Source organism: Colossoma macropomum, unplaced genomic scaffold, assembly GCF_904425465.1.
Source record: "Colossoma macropomum unplaced genomic scaffold, Colossoma_macropomum, whole genome shotgun sequence".
In the NCBI taxonomy this organism is placed as follows: Eukaryota; Metazoa; Chordata; class Actinopteri; order Characiformes; family Serrasalmidae; genus Colossoma; species Colossoma macropomum.
In genome coordinates, this window is record NW_023494793.1 from 21,341,480 (window position 1) to 21,365,398 (window position 23,919).

General features: G+C 40.6%; 1 protein-coding gene across 2 annotated transcripts in view; it reads right to left on the reverse strand.

Annotated features, from left to right (window-relative positions):
* The window catches only part of fbxl17 (F-box and leucine-rich repeat protein 17), a 335,686-nt gene that overhangs the window by 232,878 nt on the left and 78,889 nt on the right, over positions 1-23,919 (reverse strand). For both annotated transcript variants that reach the window (XM_036578784.1, XM_036578785.1), the window contains exon 6: positions 6,479-6,586. In XM_036578784.1, coding sequence (XP_036434677.1) covers positions 6,479-6,586 — 108 coding nt within the window. The remainder of the gene's footprint in view (positions 1-6,478; positions 6,587-23,919) is intronic.

Here is a 23,919-nt window from a genome sequence, read left to right on the forward strand (position 1 = left end):
CACAGACCAGAGATTTTGAGGTGACATCTGCCAAGTCTACATGAGATGCGCACTGTGTGGGATCAGTGTGTTGCAAGCCCCCTACAGACCCATTAGCTGGTGGCCATTTTGAGAAATATACAGAGATTAGATCCCTAAAGATTACGGAACAAAAGTGACACAGACATAACCTGAGGGCACAACAATAATTTAATAACACCATACCTTTTTAACATACACCACAACCTTTCCTTCCACCCCATCACTCACTCTCAGACACTTTTTCTCTGCCTCTAAAATCCACTCAGGATTCGGAGAGCTAGTTCTTCACCCTGTGTGTGTGTGCTCTGCAGGACTTAGTCTGAAATGGGGCTTGAGCGGGTGGAATATGTAATGAAAGCCTTTTGACCAACTTAGCGGCAGCCTTTTCCCAGCCACCCGCCCCTGCTCTTTTCCATAGGTTTGAAGAATCAAGGAGATTTTTTATAGCTATTTTTTGGGGCTCTGCAGAATTCCCTTCTTCCTTCAGCTGTTGGCTGTGAATAAATTGATTAGAATAATTTCTCCCTCCTCTGGCGGCCCCCACCCTGCTCCTCATCCCCTGGTGTACTTTGGGGGTTATCGCTCCACGCAAGGTTGGCTCAAAGGCCGTTGGCAGCCTGTTTATTTAGCCTTTCCCAGTCAGCGACAGCAGATAAGAGACGAGTGGCCCTTTCCAACTGGGGTGGGGGGGTCGGCGAAAAAGAGAGAGAAAGAGAAAGAGAATGCCTTTCTAACCAAAGAAAGAGGGGGCGAGAGACAGAACGAAACAAAAGGAGAAGGAGAGGGAGAGACAGAGGAAGAAGGTAAGAGGTTGGGGAGGGAGGGAAGGGGAGAGAGAGAGAGAGAGAGAGAGAGAGAGAGAGAGAGAGAGAGAGGAGAGGGTGGGAGTTGGTAAAGAAAGAAAGAGGGAGAGAGAGAGACTGAGAAAGAAGGGGAGAGAGAGAAAGAGAGAGAAGAGCATAAGAGAGTGAGAGAGAGAGAGAGAAAGAGAGAGACAGAGAGAGAGAGACTGTCACAGACAAAGAAGAGAGACAGAGCAAACAAGCAAGCAAGAGAATGAGCGAGCAACAGAGCAAGAAAAAGAAATAGAGAGCAAGAAAAAGAGAGAGAGAGAGAAGGCCCTTTCTATCCAGAGAGAAGTAGCACAAGAGACAGCGAAATAGCATGAAAGACAGAGAACAGGTGAGAGACAGAAAGAGCATGATAGAGAGAGAGAGGGAGAGAGAGAGAACTCTTGAGATGAGAGGGAGAAAAAGAGAGCAGGCCCTTTCTAGCCAGAGAGAGAGACAGACAGACTCTTGAGATGCCTCCCCTCCACCCCCTGACCACAACCCACACAAACACTGTCCAAACACTTCAGTGTGCCTGAGGACATGAGAGTGAGTTCAGGATAGTAGGGGACTGCACTGAGGCATTTGATCCCACAGGGAATATATAATAGAAGCCTTAACTGATTAAATGTTGATCATTATGACCCACTTATAAAACATTACACTGAGCAATAACTAATAAATGATGAACATGCTATTCAATGATAATCATAACTGCTCCAGCATTGCTTCGCTTCTATGCCATTGAATTTGGGCAATGAAAATGAGGTCAGTAAAGCCGGCCACTTAAATAATCATCACATACTGCCAGCAGGAAAAAAAATAGCCAAATAATCAAGTCAGAAACAAAACCCCAAAAATTCAAGAGTCAGAGTTGATTAGGCTTTTTTAACATCAGGCTAATAGCGCTGGGCTTCGAGGCCAGCCCTTAGAATCCTCTGCTCGGCTCAGATGTTGGGCCGGGAGCGTTGTGCTCTGTTTGCTCATTTTTCCAGCGCTCAGCAGAACTGAACAGGCTTTGGGGCTTCAAATTAGGAACAGAGCTGGCAGAGATGAGTTCTGTTATTACTGTCACAGCCAGGGCTCCTCTGATGCCTTTACAAAGTGCTCCTCAGACTTTTGTTTTTGTCTTCCTTTATCTAAATGGACTTTTTTTCTTTCCTCCTCCATCTCAGTACAATATCACAATTCCAGAGGGAGTGAGCAAGATTGATGGGCAAACGAAGTCAAGGGAAAGCCATTAAAATGAAGGGCCATCTAAAACATCTCAAAGAACAAAGTAAAGGGGTTTCTTGGCTAAAGCCGGCTGTTGGAGGCGTTTTCACAGACCGTGTGATAATCGTTTCCAAATGACCAAGGTATGTGTGACAGGGTGAGAGGGAGTGATGCTGTATTAAATCTATATGTGCACCAATGCAAAGCTGCAGGGGGTCAAGTAATGAAAGTCGGTTTAAAGGTCCCTCTATCCATTTTTACCCCCTTTTTTTCTTGGACTACTTATTAGCATGTGATACACCATGGTATAAAACTTGGCACTCATTTATCAAAGGAGGAGAAAATATACGTCGCGATCTGGGCTGTTCAAAACATGAAAGAAAGCCGAAATCCCACACTTCTCCTGGAGCCGGCAGTGGAGTCAGAAGAGGCTTCCAGCTGTCTCTCTACGCAACTCTTCCAGTCTACACAACCCCAGTGATCTGACCTTTGACCCCTCCAAAGCAATGCCACCCCTACCACTTAGCCCTTAGCCCTCTGTTTTGTGCATTCACGTGTAGGGTTAGGGTGTCCCAAATTTTGTTGAGCTAGAGAGGTAGGGTGAAGTGTTAGGGCTACATGGCCCTCCAAACAAAGATTTTTCAGAGGCACACTCCAAACGGAGTGTTATCAGAAAAAAAGAAAAACATGCAAGATGGCTGTGCGAGCGGCCAAAGAAACCCACAAATGTAAGCATTTCCCCGTTAAAAAATTACGATAACCACTGTATTACATTAGTTTAATGTCGTTTCAATGTATTATGGTCGTTTTCTTCATAACAAACATAATAATAGCATGCTAATGTTTCGGTAGCTAGCTAGCTAACTTCCCAGTTCCACCTTAAGTAGTCCAGCAGTATTGACACCTGAAGCGCCAGAACATAATTGCTGCACCATTTAAGGTGGAACGGGAAAATTCAAACGTTGGTGAATAGCTGTCTTCAGCTTCGTATCACCAAAAAATTAGGGGTTATTAAAGAATTAATTGTTTTATACCCCCTCTTTGAAAGCATATGATGCCCTAAATGTAACTAAAGTGCACCTATATGGTTAGTGGAGCTGATAAAATAGAGAAAAAGTGTAAATACAAAGAGGTATACTTAGTAAAGTGGCCAGTCGGTGGGTTGGTGGGTGTATATCTGTATGTATGTATGTAAGCATATACACTATATGGACAAAAGTATTAGGACACTCTTAATCACTGAATTCAGGTGTTTCATTCAGTCCCATTGCCACAGGTAACACTTAGCCATGCATTTACAAACATTTGTGAAAGAATGAGTCATTCTAAAGAACTCACTGAACTATTGAGCATCATAATGTAATAGGATGCCACCTTTACAACAAATCAGTTCACGAAATTTCTTCCCTCCTAGATATACCACGATCAACCGTGAGGGGTATTATTGAAAGGTGGAAGCGTTTAAAAAACACAGCAACTCGGCCATGAAGTGGCAGACCACTTAAAGTTACAGAGCGGGGTCGCCGAGTCCTGAGGCACATAGTGCATAAAAGTCGCCAACACTCTTCTGACTCATTAACTGCAGAGCTCCAAACCGGCTCTGAGATTAACATCAGCACAAAACTGTGCACCTGGAGCTTGATGGCATGAGTTTTCATGGCCGAGCAGCTGCACGCAAGCTTTATCACAAAGGACAATGGCAAGTGTCGGATGGAGTGGTGTAAAGCACGCCACCACTGCACTCTGGAGCAGTGGAAATGTATTCTATGGTTCCAACTTTGTGGGAACAGTTTGGGGAAGGTCCTTTTCTGTTCCAGCATGACTGAGCCCCAGTGCACAAAGCAAGGTCCATAAAGGCATGGTTGGGTGAGTTAGGGGTCACACAGATTCCTGACCTCAACTCCATCGAACACTTTTGGGACAAACTAGAACAGAGATTGCGAGCCAGGCCCTCCAAAATCTTATAAAAGTCCTTCCCAGAGGAGTAGAAGCTGTTATAACTGCAAAGGGGATACCAACTCCATATTAATGCCTATGGAAAAATAGGATGTCATAAAATCTCCTGTAGGTGTAATATGTAGGTGTCCATATAGTGTGTGTGTATGTGTACATATAAATATATATATATATATATATATATATATATATATATATATATATATATATATATATATATAGCTAGCTGCAGTTAATAACGAGACTAAACTAAAATTCTCTTCTAAAGCCTCAAGACTCTTCAAGACTCTGACTTGCATGAATCGACTTAACTCTAGGTCCCTCCCCCAGACACTCCACTGAACCTACGTCCAACTCTTCATGCTCCATTAAAAAAGCCCAGAGACCCGACAATGCACATCAATAATGCTATTAATATCATCAGGAACACTCACTGTACTCTGAGCAGGAACGAGACACAAATTTATCTTCCCTGTGTTGCGAAATAATGATTCTGTTCTGCTGTGAGAAAGTATGAGGAAACATATTACACTATTAAAAAATAAACATGTTCCTCAGTAGATCCTTTCCAAAAGGCCACTAGGGCAGTAGAAGGTGGTCCAGTAATAGTCTGAGCATTCAAACTTCTATGCTCCACTTCGTCTCTCACTGTCAGTGATGGTCCAAGTCAGAGCTCCTCCACTCATACTAAATTTAAAACTAATTCACTCAAATTCAATCTGTGCCATGCTTAGGAAAGACATAGTTAATGCAAATTAAACAGAGCAATGTGAGAAGTTAATAAAAGTAATGGACTTCTTTCTGATGACTTTTCAAACTGTCCTCGCCTTGTGACAGTCCGGCTGTGGTTATGAAGGCAGGTCTGCAGACCCTTTTGGCCCGGAGAGTCATCAAAAATTCCGTTCCTGAATGAGACTCATTTCTCCTGCTGATGATGGATGGCAGTGACGGAGGTGCTGAATGATCCGGGAGAGAGATCATTAGAGAGCGAAGTGGAGGAGGCTTATTTAGAAGAGCCAGGCAGCTCTGAGACCTAAGCTTGGAGGATTTTCTCTCAAAACAGTTGCTCCTATGCGAGCAAGAAACTTGAAAGTAAGCATGAGAAGAGTCATTGTAAGCCGCAAGACCCGTACAGAGATGCTCATATCCAGTATTTTACTTTTTTGGCTTCAAATATCAAACAACTCCCTCTTGAAACAGTGCAAACTTCTGCTTGCGCATTCACTTTTTGTTATTTCATACTACTTGATAGGCTAATTCTTCTTTCCCCCCTCAGAATGCAAAGGCTCAATAAGTACCAGTTGGAGCTGAGAAGGGGGCCTGGGCTGTGATCTGTTGAATAAAGCAGGTCCCTCTGGTGGAGAGGGAGCTGATTTCCCATTCACAGCTCTGGAGCTAAATGAAATGGAAATAAAAATCCAGAGAGAGAACGCAGCGCAAAGCAAGGTGGAAGTGGGACCTCATTTCAATAATTGTTATGCCACATAATGCCGCCACCAGGTGAATTGTATAATGTAATATTTTTAGGACCTTCCTACAGGATGAAAATGACACCTGCAGCAGATTGAGTTTCTCTCCACTGCTCAAGGGCTGCGCCATCTTCAAATCACAGCTTAAGCGATGTCTCCGTCTTGAGATACTTTTCAACAATGAGCTGAATATTATTTCCATTAGGAGCATGTGATCCTATATGATGTATAACTAAAGCAATTAAGGTGTTCTTGTTACAAATAACAAATAATCCATTTCAATACTGGTGCATGCAAAGAGAACTGGGTGTAGGCTTGTTTTTCCACATGGGGCATATGAAGTTTTTGCTGGTTTTTAAGGCCGTTCATTTTTGGTCAATTGACCCGAAGCACTTGAACAATGAATCTGACTTTAATTACATTTTTAGAGGATGCCATTAACCACGGATTTCGAGTGCAAAAAGAGTATGAGGAGTGGTATACACAAACAAAAGGAATATCATTACCTTATCATTTCCATTCAGGCAATTACGGCTGTGTTTTTGATCTGACGGTGAGGGAGATATCTTTAACCACGGAATCCGCTCTCATTAGCATGGTAATGTACAAACAGCAGGGTGTTCTCGGAGCGTCTACGTTTTGCGATTCACCTCATTACACTTTAATGAGATTTAAAAGTAAAAAAGAAAACTTCAACCAGAGTTTGAGTAATCTCTGAAAAAAAGGATTGAGGCTGGTGTGAAGCAAGACTCATTACCTACGCCAAACAGGTGTGCGCTGGTTTTCCTCCAGTCTACATGATTACTGGAAAATACCTAAGTGCTTACTAATATAGAAAAACAGAACTGATTTTTCTGTGTTAATGTTCTTAAGCGATGTTTTTGAATTGAATTGCGAGGTGTTTAAAAAAAGTTTTTTAGTAAGTAACAGGGAGGTGTAGCCTACATTCATCAGACATCTGCAATGAATTAGCATGACAGCACTCACCCTGGTGAGATGTATGACCCCTTGTGAGGTTACCGAGCAGCCCATGAAGCCCACAAACTGCAGTTCTGGACAGTGCTCTGCAAACGCCCGCACTGACCTGTCCGTCACCTGGAGAGAGAGAGAGAGGGAGAGAGAGACCTTAGGGTTTGCAAGCTGTGGGTTGATAGCTAAATACGGTGACCACCTTGATGTTAATATCAAACAGAAACAAAAGACAACTGCATGTGAGATTCTTTATCATGCTTAGTTTGCAGAGGATGATAATAATGATGTTGATGATGATTAATTTTATTCTTATTGTATTTTCTTCTGATTCTCTGCCTTTACCATCACTATTAATCAAAGCTCCATCTGTGTGACAAGCAGGTTCATCTTTTAAGGGGCAGTAAAACAACACAGTCATATTTCCCCCAACACGTTCTATAGTGTATTTTAGAACCATCTAAATACAAATCTAAATTCAAATATTAATTGAATTCAATGAAAAAGAGGACATTTAGGCACATTTGAACATGAACAAAATGCACATTCAAATATATAAACCTCTGCTGTGATTACTAGTATGATTCAAGCCATGTGATCACATTATCACACTAGACAAATACTAAACACAAAGAATATGTTGTTGCTGAGCATCAATGATCAAACGTTCAAACTTCAAAAATCTATTTTTTTTATTTAAATAGCTTCAGCAACTCAGTAATTCGGTGATATGTTCATTTTATGAGCTGAATAACAATAACAGGCAGAAACATCATCTTGTATGATGTAACTGAACATTTTTTCCAACAAGCCAGCGCTCCTGACGATCCATATGGTGCGTGGTTAATCAGGTAATGTTACATATATAAGATAATTAGCTAATGTAAGTATGTAGTTTTAGCCAGTGTGTGACACCAGGGTATCATTGATTTGTGGATTTTATGGAACAGTTACACTCAGAAACACATCAAACCTTTGACAACCATCTGCAGCTCCCAGGTTGAAAACCACCTGTTTTTAAGACCTAAGCATTTAGGACTGCTTCATATTTATACTGATATATACACTACGGATGTGCACGGATATTTAAGTACTCGGTTATCCATTTGAGGTGCCAGCATTCAAAGACTGAAATTATTATTCAGACAGAATGGCACACACAGGCTAACAAAGCTGGGAAATGCTGAAAAAATAAAACAAATTCTAGCCCATGCAAAAGTTATGGTGCATTAACTTATTTTCCATTAAAAAAATCAACAAAACATGCAATTTGTCCATGAGTGTTCAAACCTTTGCATACAACTATATATCTCTCTGCCAAACTAACATACATTTTTTCCTTTTTGTTGTTTTTTTCTTCCGAATAATCGAAGATCCACTTACTAATTCTTAAAAATATTCGAAAGTCAAAATTATTCAGAATGCATGTCTTTAAAATATACATTCAAATATATTTTAATGTTTGAGAAACACATAAGGGAAAAATCTGAGTGTCCTTTCAGAGTCCAGCAGACAGCCCTAGTGTTTTGCAGTGGTTGGAATGACCACACATCATATGACATCACAGAGCACTGTAGAGCACTTTTTAAAGTAAAAAACGAAATAACATTTTTCACTAATAAGTGGCATTGAGTTTGTTTTTCTGTCACACAGAACGGCTGAGATGTTATGCACTGTAACGCAGAGGAAGAAAAAAAAGAAAACTTTAATGTCTGACTCCACTATAGGTCAATAGTGAGTAGTGACTGGTAGACAGGGCTGAAAGCAGTGCTGTGCTGTGGAGCTCACCCCGGCTCTCCCTCTGCTACTTGTGTCACTGCCTATAAATCTGAAATCAATCTGCACACAGGCAGGGAACTGATGCTGTGTGGTGGGGATCCAAAACAAATGGGAGAAGAGAGTAAAGAACAGAGAGAGAGAGAAAAGAAAGAAGGATAAGAAGGATACGAAGAGGTCAAGGTAAAAGATGGAAGCGAGGTGGGGTATTATTAGCTCTGTGTTTTAATGCCTCAGGGCTGCTCTATCATCACAGTCTCTTACATACTGTCAACACCCAGACGCACCCACAGCTTTGAAGTTCAGCAAAACAGACGTCAAACGAGAATAAAAGCAGAGTGGACAGCGTGAATGATGAGTATGAGTATCTTTTAATCCATCAACCCTTCATTTAACTGATTCAAATCATAGGAAATGGCCTTTTGTTGATTTGTGATCAATAAGTAGTTACTCACGTTCTATTGCAGCTTTCTGATTGTCCGTATTTTGTTATTCCCTGCACTCTCATTTTTCACCGGCAAAGGATAATGATAGCCAGTGAACGCAGCTTTTGCTCACAGAGAAAAGCCTCTTTCTGAAATGTTTCTGTTTCAAACCGTTTCATCAAACACGCACAAAACACCATCTTGAATGCCTCGGCCGCCCGGATTTCAAATGAAAAGGTAAAAAAAGCAAGTAAACATCAAAACAGGCATGAAAAGTCTCTTTTTCCCCCGCTTGTTTACATCTGAGCCTCAAACGGCCGGGGTTTGAGGCAGAAAGTGGAAGCGCATGTGGAAAGTGTGAGGGGAGTCCGTCTGCCTTTGCTAATGGAGTTCAGTGCGATGACAGGCCTGCTGGAGCACAGCCTCCTCTAAAGAGCCACTCGTCAGCGAGGGGAAAGAGAATACAGGAGAAGACATTATCTCTGGCCATTAGCATTCACCCACCCAATTTAGGAGCCTAATTTGATTGCCAGTTCGACCTCCGCTCGCTGACGTTCTCTGTACAGAGCTGCAGCATGGGGGCACCGGTTGGGCTGTTTTCAGTGAGCAGACCTTCTCCATTAGCAAGAAAGCTTTCATTACATTGGAGGCTTTTGTTTGCTTCCAATGGAGAGAAGTATTTGCCTCTTGCGTCAACAATGCTCAATGCTTTACTCAATTAAAACTCCATTGTATAATTGCTTACACTTCTGTTACTGCACATGATAGAGGTATTTTAGGCTTGTATCCACTTAAAGAAAGTATTTTTGTATTTCAGTATCCCTCCTGCAAACATGTTAACAGCTCACATTGCCTTTAAGCATTAAAAAAACTGAATTTACACATTTTTCCCCACTTACTCTAAATGTCATTAGTCAGCCAATGCTTGTTTCATGTCCAAAGTTTGCTTCCTTCGTTTTCCATACAAGGTTTTTGAGACTACCTAACAATTATAAACATTATAATAATTATAATACATATCTTGTTATTCATGCATTCCTTCTGAAGTGGCTTAAAAGAGCCATTTGTTTTTAATCAGGAGAATCATAATTTAGACAAAACAGTCTTTATTAAATACAATGAGTAAACAAATTGGTGCAAGGATTCAAAATGTTGCAACATTTTTTTCTAAATTTCTGCATAATTCAGCTGCTGTAATGTAAACAAAGTCATTCAGAGTGGTTTGATGTGAAATGGTTCCTTACAGAGAAATTTGCTGACTTGGATTTCTTTACAGTGGAGGTGATAGGAACCAGGGGTCACCATGTCTACAACGTTTTGGATAGCCATTTTACTTACATCCAAAACCACTAGTGAATCTAAATGTGTCTTCTGAGCTTTTATATAAGCATTTTTATAGGAGCACTGCTGTCTGATCCACTCATACCAGCACAACACAGACTAGCATGCCATCACCACACGTCACTGCAGTGCTGAGAATGATCCACCAACCAAATATAACACCTACTCTGTGGTGGTCTTGTGGGGGTCCTGACCACTGTATAACAGGGAGGAAGGGGGCTAATTTAACAAAGTATGCAGAGCAACAACTGAACTACAGTCTGTAATTGCAGAACTACGTTACATGCACCTATATGGTAAGTAAAGCTGATAAAATGGACAAAGAGTATAGATACAAGGCGTGTATTTAATGAAGTGGCCAGTGAGTGTATAGTGTTTACTGTATATGTGTTACATTATATGTTTATGTGTATTGTGCTACTACAGAGCTGAATTACACCTTCATTGACCAGAAACAATTACCATCAGCATTTTGTGTGGCAAAAAAAAAAAACAACCAATCAATCAATCAATCAATCAGTAAATACTCAATGCATTGCCCATCCCTACTTGTTAGCTGCAATAAATCAACTCTTACATAGTTGATGACATAAATGGGTAAATAAGACTTCACCTGAACTGCTCTTTATGATGCTCACATGGGGTCACAAGTTAACCATGCCACATGAACTTTGTCATAGAAAAAGGAAGACCCTAGAGAAAAACTGTCTGAAACAACCTTTTCACCTTACAAATGCAGCCTGGAAAACAATGCCACAAACACAGACTCATTATCTTTATGTGTCCTCTTTCTTCCCTAGGCCTGCCTCATATTTTGGGCCACCAACTGCTATCTTAAAGGTCATCTAGAGGAATTTGAGCGAGATAGAGAACCCAAGGTGAGGAATTAGGAGAACAAGTCATCTATCTTACGCCAATAGAGTCCCACTCACCCTCTTAGTTCCCTTCAATCTCTGGCTATTTCTCAGCTACCAGGTGACAAGCTCTCTACCCTTCCAGTAATGAGTCAGGTCATGGGAGTGTTTAAGACCACAGGTTGAGGAAATTTGTTTCCTTATCTGACATCCAGTGACCTTTGGCTCAAGACTATTAGACTCAGACTGACCGTAGCACTCCCTCATGCTGGTCCCTTCAGGCTTGTCTCATGATGCACAGGCTGTAGTATCCAAGCAGTCGAATCAAAAATACTCAATAAATGACTATTGGAGATCACGGTTTGGGTCAGGAGAACTCCTGACAGCAGGGGTAAGCTTTGAGCCTCTATGCTGCTTTGAGGAGGCCTCTTTTGAACTCCCATTTGGAGAGAGTAACGTGCTGTTTTCCAGCACAGGCTCCACATTTTAAGATTATGTTGCATATAAAACGGCATGTGGTCTTTCTATGGTCCAGAGTGTAGCCATGTTCAACAGGAGTCCATTCTGAAGAATCTGGCATTTTTAGTGGTTTGGAAAGCGCTGGCAGCTTAAACCAGAGACATAACAGATTGAACTAGAACCCTTACATACAGAGAGCCAAGCCGTTTTAACCCATAAATCATGTGCCTCAAATCTTCACAAAGCGCTCAGTCGTAGCTAATGAAAATTCCTGAGTGATGATGATTATTCACCTTCATGTTAGCCTTGACGTAACCATGTAATATCTTACACGGAATTTGCCAAAGTTGTAAATAATAAATACACATTTTTTTGAAAGGCAGGAATAATGGGTCACTTCATAATTAAAGTAATTTTGCAGAGACAAAATCAATGCAATGCCTCAGTTTAAATAAGTACAACCATATCTACACAACTGGTGGGACTTAATGCAATGAAGGCTTCATGAAGCAAAACAAATCAAATCTGATTACTGCTCACAGATTCCAACTCAGTGATGTTTCCAAGTAGTGTCGCATCTCTGAGATTTAGGAGCACAAGAAATTTAGATGGAGAAATCATGCCAGAGACACTTCTCATAGACTCAGAAGCAAACTGATATGTGAAAAACACACAGAAATACGGATGACATAACTCTTTCAGTAGAGAGCACTGACTTTAAAAGAAGCCCAGCTGGACTGATTTCAACATCTCTGTCTCATTACAGCTGAATTAACAAGCTCCTTTTTGGAGACACAGATATTCCTTAAAGCCATTAAGAGACTTATTTTGCTAGAATTCTTGTTAAAGGTTAAGAGGCTCCTGACCACCCAGTTTAATCATCTTAAATATCCCAGCACTATTTTTCTGAGGACAGAGCAAGCCAGCCAGACCCACTATTAATCAACATAGAGGGATAGCGGAGTAAGAGGGAACGACCAAAGAATGATAGCATAGGAAAGCACACAGAGAAAGAAAAAAGAGCACATATGGATTAGAAAGTGAGCGAAGTCCAAAAGGAGAAAAAACTGCAAAAAAAGAAACAATAATAGAAAAGCAGACAAAACAAAAGCAGAGATTCTGGCCTCAGATATTGCCTTTATTTCAGGTAGCGCTGCACAGAAAAACACTGTGACTAGTAGCAATTTGTAAAATAAAAATACAGTATTATAAATGATTATTTTTGGCAATGACAGGCCCAAAAGCAAGACATAAAAACAATTTTTAAAAAATGCAAATCTGTGTTCTTATGTTGTACTCATTTTTGCCACTCCAGCGGTAAGATCTGAATTTGACAAGCTTTAGGTGTCCCATCATCTTAGAAAGGCCTACAGAAACCTCTCATTTATTTATTTATTTATTTGTTCTGTTTTGTTATTGTTTTGTCTTTTCTTTTTGAGCGCAGCTTTTATCACACCATGTGCATCTCTCAGAGAACATGGACAAAATAGTTGCCCGTCTAATTACTTGCAGATGTTTGCCTCCTATCAGAAGTGGTACATCGAAGAGCTGGCCGAAAGAATGTAAATAACTCGATTATTTGCTCGTTATGTTGGTATTCGGGTCTCAATTTAGTATTTGGCATCTTCATCTTTTTTCACGTGTTCCATGATGGCATTTAAGCTAAAAAAGTGCAGATGTCTAAGATATCATGGGAGCACTTTAAATTATTGGACGATAAGAAAAATGGTTAATGTAAATGTGCAATAAGAGGCTGGCATACAATGGAGGCATGACAAGTTTGATTTAAGTGTAGTGATATTTATCCGAGTATTACTTTGGTAAACGATAAGGATAATAACGGGGGAGCTCAGAGCCTCTAATCTGTTTGTTGTGGTGAGTGCTGGCAGTGCTGAAGGAAGGCTGGCATTGTGGTTACTCCCAGGCAGACAAGTGTAGCAGGGGTGAAGTTAACTTTAGCCGCTCTAATCAGCGACTAGAGAATCACTACACCTAAATCAAACTTGTCACACCTCTTTTGGCTGCGGCCCGAGAGCCGCATGACTGAACTCAACCCGGCTAAGACTGAGCTCAATTCGGCCTGTCTGTCACCCTCAATGCTGCTTTCCATGACCAAAAAACGGTGAACTAGCCAAATAAAACAACTCTATATTAACTCTAAATTAAAACAATGACTCAAAATCAAAAACAAGCAACTCAAAAAAATGATCACAGTTATTCCTTTAAAGTAAATATTATTTTTTTAAGGATTATTCTGAGAATGAATATTCAAGTACTCGTTGAGAAATACCAACGGGTATTCAAAGCTTGGGAAAGCTGTTTGGACCAACCCTAGTACATTGTTGTATTTGTGCTATCATCCTCTCAAAAAGTGGTCCCAAACACCACTATTTTCTGCTACATGCTTCTTTTTCAGTAGCGCCTAATGTGTCATCTTGTGTACAATTCGAATACGTTCCTCAAGTTGAAAGTAAACAAATAGGAACAGCTGTTTAATGAAAATTAAATTCTCTCTTTTTTTTTTAGCTGACAGTGTTGGCCAAAAAAATGTTTATCAGTTTACAGTTAGTCAGTTAATCTTTTACATCACTACTTTGTCCCTAAATTTCTGCCTACTTCTCTGCCTCATTAGCATTTATTAAACAGGGGAACATATTCCTTATCTCAAACATCTGCCTGGCTTCTCACAATGTTGAGGCAGATATCTTCCAGAGAGGCTGCAGAGAGCAGTGACAGAATGACAGAGGTTCCATAGGGCCCCCATTTGAATATTGCACAAGTGGCCAAAGAGGTCCTTGGGGCAATTAAAACAGTCTATGTCTACTTATGCCAAGGCTATTGAGACATCGACAGAGCTATATGTCAAATAATTCACTCTTCTCCCAGGCATACACTTCTGTGTAGAGTTAGTACGTGTGTGGCGGTGGGGGGGTGGGGGTGGGTTGTGGAACTCATTATAAGACTCAGGCTGGACATATTCTCCAGCAGTGGTTAACAGCACAAGTGAGGCTATCTCTGAATGTCAGAGGAGGCCACAGAAAATTGAGTGTGGGATTTTACGATTGCCCACTTAAGCTGAAAAGACAAAAGCTGGCCGTTTTCAGTGCTTTATTTTGGCTTTTAACGAGGCGGTAAAAGTTGGCAATTTTCAGCCAAGTATATGAAAAGAAATGGCATCAAGGCATCGAAAGTGCTGATTGTCCATTTTCCAAGCGAGTCCGCTTCTCTGTCTTTTTATTTCTTCTCCCTTGCCACTTTCTGCTCGTCCCACCCACGGAGAGGGAAAGCACGCCGGGATGGGAAAATAAATAGCGCTGGACGTACAGGCCGACTGAACAAACACACTGGTCCAAAGCCTGGCTAATTCGCCAAGCTTTATCAATGAGATGGATTGCATTCTCTCTCTGTGGGTCAACCGGAGAGTGATCAATCAGGTTAATTGAGTACTTTCCCCCCCGTGTAAAAAGCCTCTACACAGGGGAGGTGGGCCGCCACACACATACACGTGTATGTGAGGGGAACAAGCTCATTGAAAGCGAGTGTCATTTGTAAGACTGACACGGACTCCTAAGGAAACTTCTAATGGCCAGTCCAGGTCCGCAGGGGCAGTGGAGGAGAACTTTTTTTTTGCTGTATCCAACACAACGGTAGCAGATGCTCATTTCACATAGTGTACAGCAAACACACATCATGCAGCAAATTCACACTAACATAAATAAACGTGAAAGGAGTGGTCAAGGACTTCTGATCTTAATCTATATGTGCTGCACCTATAGCATAGGGCCGATTATTTTGGACAGTACTGCCTTACACTTAATAACAGAAAGGAGTATCAGTTGACGCAAAACACAATTACAACAGAAGCCGGTGGCCACTTGATTCAGCACCTGCCCACTGACTTATTTTATATGTGTTTATAGCTAACAGTTGTACTGTTTAGGACCCGAACAATATACAAATTAGCTGATAACATCAGACAATATTGATGACCTACGGTTTTATCAATATTGGTGAAAATATTGCAAGAAACTTAGCGACCTCTTTGGCTGCGGCATGAACTAGTGATTCTGAACACAAAACATTATTATGGTTAGTGTGTGTGTGTGTATATATATATATATATATATATATATATATATATATATATATATATATATATATATTGGTAACTGACTGATAACTGACTATATTGCTGCTGTACCAAAATGTTCACATAGATTGGGCCCTAATACAGTCTGTCTGTGGTAACAGAACAAATAAATGAAGAAAAAAAGAATGAAAAATTTAAAGCCCCATTCCTGTGCCACCAGCACACATCTGAGTATGTAAATACAGACTGCAGGCTGCTCCTTACAACAACAAACAAGGATTCTCTTAAGACACCTTTCTTCAATCACCCATTTTAGCACAACTGGTTAAGTGGTAACACCAAATTACCCACAATGTCTGCTTAAATTTGAGACACCAACATGCTAACTTTGTTCTTGGTATGGTTTGGCAGTTTTTGGTATGGTTTAGTTGTTTTTGCTGTAAAGTTTATAATCCGTGCTGGCTATTAATCGCTTCTTGTTACAATAATAAAACAGTTAAAGCTTAACCATGTGAAGCAGGCTAAAGGCTACTGTTACCGTAGCTGTGTGGCTATTGTCTGCAGAAGCTGTCCATAAGCTACAGATGCAGCAGATTAGGTGGAAAAAAGCTGGTGTTTTCCTAACATAGGCAGGGCTGTACAATACGGTTGCACATACTTTCTGTAGCCTATATCCTACTCTATCCATCTTTCAAAAACACATAAATAACACTGTGCCTTCCCCTTTGGTAATGAACTGTTTCTTCTGAAATTTCTAAACATTTCTGCTGGTGTGGGTTTCCTCACATTCAATGCTGCAGAAAAAGCATTATCTGAGTGCTAATATCACCCCCTTGTGGGGAATTGGAATTAATGTGGAGAAAATTAATTTTCTGTAGTTTTCACTAAATAAAAATTAAAATACAAATTTTTTACATGCTGCCTGTTTAAAATGACACTTTGCTTTTGTCAGTACCAAAGAAAATGTAATTCGTGTAACAAACACTAAAAACACACCTTTTACAGCACCAGCACTACCTGCTCAATATATGTATGTACAACCCTAAACATGATGTTATATGTTCATGCACAAAAATATGAAAGATGTGGCTTAGTTAGGGGACATGGAGTTTAGGGGACAAGTAGTGTGTGTGTTTATGTGTGTGTGTGTGAGTGTGTGTGTGTTGTGCGTGTGTGTGTGTTGTGCGTGTCCCTGGAGGTTGTACAGAGGAGCATAGAATATAATTCTAATTCACAAAGCAATTCAAGTCTTCTCATTAGTTCTCTCTCTCCACAGACTGTCCAAGAGGCGCATACACCATCCGACATTTTACCACTCCCCCTCAACCCATGCACACACACACACACACACACACACGCACACACACACACACACACACACACCCTCTTAATTATGCCGGGGGGAATATTTATCAATTAACACCACGGCGCTAATTAACAAACTCCGCATTCAACTTTTCTCAGCGGGAGAATGACGGGGTCCTCTCCAGCACAGCAGGCTGAGTGACCGACCTTGAACATGTTCTGATTACATTATTGCCTTTCAGAATAATTTCTAAAAAATATTTAGCAATGCCGAGCGAATGGGCTAATGCTTGAATAAACATTAACATTAAACAGGACGGCTGCCGCTGTGCATTTTAATCAGCGGTGCACTTCTGTAGATGGAGGAGCTGTCATGGTGGGACGTTAACAGACGTTGTTTAAAGGTAAGTGCCAGCAAATTGTCACATTAAAAAATGCTGTTGTCTTGAATTGACTGTGTGGTTGGGGGTACAGTCGCATTAGCAGGTTGTATTATCACAATGGACTGTTTAAAATGCATCCACCAAGTCCAATGAGGTGGAAAATAAACTAAAAAAAAAATTAAAGGCGGAAGTTAGATTGAAAATATTTACAAATGTTTGGGGTAAATCACCTTCCCTGCAGCGAAGGATGGTCGTGCTGCCTTTCTGCAATGAATGCAGAGTTGCTTCCTCTATTCAGCCGTTTTCAGACATGACAACATTTAAAAAATGAGAAATCACTGTGCATTGAGTGCCACTGAATTTAACCATTCAGTATAGGAAAAAAAGTCAAGCCATGCAAAACAAGCACTAAGCAAGGCCCACAAAACAGCCTCCTTCTAAACAGGGCTTTCAATGGTACTCTTCCATTCATTGAGCACACGCTTCCTTATCAAAACCAACACATGGAACTATCGACTAGGCCTACCGTTTTGCTTTTTCCCCTTTCCAGACAGCATATAAGAAAGGATGAGACGTTCCCCAGACGATACAGTATCTCCAGACTACACCCCGCCTCGTTGGGTGCAAACACTAATGTGATTAAGCTCTCATTAACATACCTGCAACCGTGCAGGCCATGGTCATGACCCTATCTGCAAGTTCGCAGCAAACTATTGTGTCTGGGTTGTGCTTCACATTGCATGCTACTATAATCGCATGCAAATTTGTTAGTTGATTCAGTCCAATTGATATTCAGCAGTTCCTCGGTTATTAATACTCAAGAGGGTCAGAAAAATTGTACTTTTATTTTTTCTCAAAACACCATAAAAGACACCTACCCTTCATTTATTTAATTTAAAAAAGTCAAAACAGCCTTTAAGTACAAGTGATTCACTTTAGAGAATCAGAAACAAAACTCATATCTAAAACAAAATAACACAGAAATCTCAATCAATAAATATAATTTTTTAGTATTTAAAGTGTCCACTCTTTCCCTTTATTACTGCTTCAATTCTTTTCGGGAGACTTGCTTTCATTTTTCTAAAGAAATCTGCAAGAAATTTTTTCCACACCTCCAAAGTTCAGTCTTAGATGTTGGGTGCATTTAATGATACTGAAGTATTTTTCTGCTTCTTTTTTGTCCACTTCCTTTTTCTCTGTAATGGGTCCTTGACAGCTGCACATCCTTTCAGAACCATACCACTGAGCCTACTTCTCACAGTGGAAAGATGGATAGAAACACCTGTGGATTTTTTTCAGATCATTTTCTCTTTTAATAACTCAAGTTTTATAAAGTTCTATTTTTTAGCTTATTTTCCTTTGACTTTCCACTTTCTTATGCAACTGAATTGTCTTCTATGTTATATTCTCAGAAGTATTGCCTGAAGATGAATAATCTGTACTTAATGGCTGTTTTGGCTAGACTTTATATTAATGATGGGTTGTCTCTAACTTTTGAACACTACTGTATGTGTACTGGTAGGTCACCAGCATTCCATATATAACAGCAATCTCTTCTATAGCTTATATTAAGCTGATTTGCTAACATTTACTCAAATTATTTCCCTTTTTTGTAAATGCACAATTATTGCAATGCAAAACAACTACGCACATCAGGGATGCAATTAAGCTTCCTGTGCCAGATGCTAATTAATTGAAATGATTGACTGAGATTGCCAGAGAGATTGTGTTGGTGCTGCAAAAGTAAACAAGGTATCCAAAAGTAAGGTTTAGCTGTAATTTTGTAGTATTTACAGACTGTATAGGACTGACTACACCAGCCAGTTTAACTTCCTTTCCCTTCCACTCCAGGCACAAAAGAGTCTCTATCTCAGAAACAAAGTTGTAAGTAAATCTACTGCTTCAGAATCAAATGAACTCGATCAGCGATAGAGGAGGAGACACAGCTGAATGCCTCAGACTAAAGGAAGAAAGAACGGCAACGAGAGATACAGCATCTTGGTAAATTATCTTCTCCTCCTCAGCCTACAGAGTGCCACACTCTGCAACTTCAACCCACTGCTGCGTTTCAATCTGGGTGTACAATCTTGCATGATGCCTAGCAGACTCCCAATCTGGGTAGAGCATAAAAAGAAACAGAGTACAGAGACCCATTCACTCAACAGAATATACCGTGTCAGGCACTTGCAAGCAAAACGAAGAAACGGTGAAGTTTGGACAGATGTAATCTCTCAAGTCAAGGGTGATTTTGGAGTTTTCTTTGGCTGGACAAGAGGAAATGTGCAGTACTTGAAGTGGACGCTGAGCCTAAACATGGAGAAAGAGAAGCATGAAAGGGTGCGTGTGTGAGAAGTGGATGAGTGATTTCCCCAGCTAGCATGCACTGCCAGTACAGGCTGAACTAATTACATTGGATTAAGCAAGTGGCCTTAACATTACAAACTGAACATCAGTCTGGCTGAGGCTTCATCCCTGTCCACTTTTCAAACATGGGAGGGGGAGGCAGGGTCTGTCTGGTTGAGTGTGCCTGGCCAGCACTAGTGTCCAAGCTGCATACAGTACTGTGCAAACGTCTGAGACCACCCGTTCATTACTTAATTTCAAGTCAAAATTGACATTAAAAACAAGCTTCACTCTTGCTTCAGATGTCGCAAAATTCACAGGCGTTTCTGCTCCCTCTTTCACTGTGACAAGACAACTCAAGGTTATGGGTCTGAAAGGATGTGCAGCTGCCAAGAAGCCATTTGTAAGTGGGATTACTTAGACTATGAGAAGCAGAAACCAACTTCAAAGGCCTTGTTCACACATTCCACCTCTGCGTGGTGTGAGCAACACGGTAGCGTAAGTGCCGTAGTTTGAACACGCTGGCCTTTCATACATACTACGTTTGTGCTGCGGAGCAGAGCAGCAAGAAAGTTATACAGACATTCCTTTTTCCAGACGGATAAATGGTCAAATCAGTCACTCTGCTCTACAAAAATATAGTTTATGAAATTGCATGGTATTTGTTTGTGCTGGACAGCATCATAACTTAACTAGTAAAAAGTTTCAAGCCTGGTAGACCAAACGGGAAATCTGTTTGCAGCACAGAATGTTTAACTAGTATTTTGTCATGAATTAAACAAAATAAAAAAATTGCATTTTTTTTTTTTGGGGGGGATTTTTACCCAATTATCTCCCTAATTTTGTTGGTTTCCAATTCCACCCGCTAGTTAGGACTCCCCCAATCACACGATGCTATCAACGCTAGGAGGGAGAAGGCTAACACAGGCTTCCTCCGAGACCTGTGAAACCAACCACCGCTTCTTTTCGAACTGCCGCTCACACAAAATCACTGGACAGCCGAACGCGCTCGGAGGAAAGCGCCAACCGCCAGATCTGTTACATCAGCTAACAGTCGCCTGCGCTGACTAGCATCACGTTGAGTGATGGGGGGAGAGGGAGGGGCCATCCTGCCCACCCAGAGAGAGCAAGGCCAATTGTGCTCTCTCGGACTCCCAGCTACGGATGGCTGTAGCATCACCAGGGATCGAACTCACGATCTCCTGATGATAGGGCCAACGCTTAGACGGTTGCGCCACTCGAGAGCCCAAAAAATAGCATTTTCAAGTTTTTATACAGTTTTCTATTTAATTTTCATGGATTTTTCTTATTTCAGTGTATTTAGCTGTGTGACGTGTAGCGTGGGGGGAAAAAAATCAGCACCAGGTCTATTCTCTAAAAAACCGCGCAGTGCGGCGTCTGGGGCGCTTCAGCACTTCGCATGCCCAGTCTGTGTGAAAGTGGTGACCACTTAACAATGGTGCCGAAATGCAAGACAAAAGCAAGCAAATGCAATGCAACAGCAAGACTTTCTATGTCGCTCACGCCACGCAGTATGTGTGTATAAGCCCTAACACTGAACTATGTAGGTGTTTAAAAAATCCCTACAGATTTCTTTGAAAAAATGTAAAACAAATGTTGAAATTCAGTTCAATGCTGAAAAATAAATAAATTTTACTTAATGGGCATTTTGACTGGAAAGTAAATAAATGAGACAGTGGTCTCTAACTTTTGCACAGTACTGTAAATCCTGCCAGGTGCTGCAAAGAATGTTCCTGCATATAGTTTCATTTAGAACTGCTTTCTTGTTTTGATTAAATAATGTCTCTATTCTGCTGCTTTGTTACATTAATGCTGTTTCCAGTAATTGTTTGCTTTGGGGGGGATCTTTCAAAACACCCCGAAAAAGTTCCTTTTTCCTTGTTCCTTTTCCTTTTATATGACTGCTCATGCACAAGCATAGAGCAATACAGCTTCAGTGTTGCTTGCCACCAGCCAATCAGCACTATAACAATGTCGATTCTCTGCATTTCTGATGTGGTTAGTTACATAAGATTTACGACTTATGCTACTGGCTCAAATTTTGCTGCTGAAAGGAAGTCCCCATGAAGCAAAGAAGGTGGGGTCCAAGACACAAACTTTCAGAGGCACATGCACCGCTGAGCAAACCCTTTTGAAATGAATAGGTGCTAATGATAATAACTCCAGATCCTGTACTACCTTCATGATCATTTTCTATTTCATTTGGGGAAAATTGGCTTAGGATTGATCTGTAATAACTGAAAAGGGGGGCTATTTAGTCACACTGAGTAATGTGCGGGAGCACATTTTTAAGTTTACCACAGTACAATCTCCATACTGATAAGATTACACTGTGGTGTACTGTATTTTCACTCTGTACTTCACATATATGGCTTTTAGCAGCTGCTCTCAGGGAATGTATCAGAGTTACTACAAATCCAAAAGTCCACAATAGCAAGAGTCAGAGCTGAGATAGAAAGATGAACAGTACAGAACTAACACAAAGCATAAGTGCAATACAAGACTTTTCAATAAGTGCTAGATTAGGGTTAATTTAAATGTATGACAAACAGTGAGGGAGGCTGTTCAGAAAGCCATTGGAAGATCATTTCACCATCTGGACACCAGGACAAAGCATGCATTTTGAAGGATGGCAGGTCAAACTGAGCTGAACTTGAAGCCTGAAGGGCGGGAGGTATAGACAGATTTTTGACCATTGCCATCAGGTGGGGAGCACAAGGTCCATGTTTAAATCTGATGCAGGCAGCTACAGGAAACTAGTGAAGGGAATGCAGCTGCTTAGTGACATGAAAGAACTTTAAGAATAAAGACGACCTGTACTGATTTATTCTAGATTTATTCTTGGGCCTGATGGCATGCATAGAAAGACCAGCCAGGAATAAGTTCCTTAGTCAAGCTTTGGAATGAGGAGACTAAAGCACCAGGGTGGACTTGGACTGGGTCAGGTTTAACATGAGTCAAGAATAGGTCTTTTCTAATACTGTACTTTCAAAACATTCTTAAGAACCACCAAATCTACCATTTAATTGATGGGACAACATTCACAAACCAACTAAAAGATTTGCCATGACCATTAAATTCAATACCAGTTTGTCATATAGCCAATGAGGAACTGTAATTCTTCAAATTTCAAAGATAATTTCTACTTCTGAAAAAAAAAGTTACTTGTAAACATTTTGGGCAATAATGGGACTACTTTTTGTGGACCTTTCTTTTTGTACACTTTCTGGCTCTTATCCCAGCCCTCAACACCACCACACACAAAATCAATCCAGGTATTCTAATATACTGCATCTGTTAGTAGTATAAATATACACAAAATATAATCAATAAAAATCTGATTCAATACAATACAGTAGTGTCTCGATATGACACATTTTTGGCCTGTCAATTATTAAATAATCACCTAATCACAATAAACAATGTATAAGCTGCTGTTATTTTCCACAGTTGTTAGCTTTGATGCTAACATTTTACTGAAGGGCAGCATTCGTAAGGCTACATGACACCTACATAAGCCTTCAATGATATCTGACATAAACCTTCATTAGGGCTGGGCAATAGGACAACATTTATTGTTAACATGATAAACTGCTTCACAGTATTTCACCATATGCTTTTCTGAACATGTCATGAATATCATCAGTACTAAAAAATGTATTGCGATATTAAATTTTTGCCATATCAACTCTAACTTAAACCAACAATAATGTTTATAAGGGCTTATTCCAGCAAGTATCAGTTGTCATAAAGGCTGCTGCTGTTCATTTTGATGTCCTTTCACCTCAGAAAGTGTTATGATACATATGATATGTATCAATCAACAATATGATTCAGCTCGATTCATCATTTTTATAGTCTGGGTAGCACAGAAGTTGTTCTAAGTTCTTGCGTTAGTTCTTTTCTTAACCTTATACCGCTCAAAACACTCCATGCCTCAGCCCTCTGAACAACCTCTCAGCGAACATCTCCAGCAGCTTACACAGTAACAGTCACCTTGGACATCACTGGATCATCAACCAGAGTACCTACTCTGGTAAGAACTCCAGCTACAGAGAGAACAGCAGGCCTATTAGCTCAGAGTGGCTTGGTGGGAGAGAATGAAGCTCAACAAAGAGATCAAGTGAGATCATCCTGGCACAGTTCTCTCTCTGAAGTGCTGGGATACGAGTATGGGATGTTGGGTTCGTCTCTCACTTATAAGGTCCTTGTACTTAGTGCAGCAGTTTCATCTTTTTTCACACAGACCATGGAATAAACTGGGGCTGCATGATATGAGCAAAACACCATATGTCGCTTGTATTTGTGTGTACCTTTGAATAAACATTCATTATTCAAACCAAAATAATCTTTTGGATCACAGTAATGCCATGATTCATCAAAACATCCATAGAAGCTCATCTGGAACACCTGTGATTGGCCAGAATGCCACAGCCAAGGATACACAGAAATTTGCACTAGC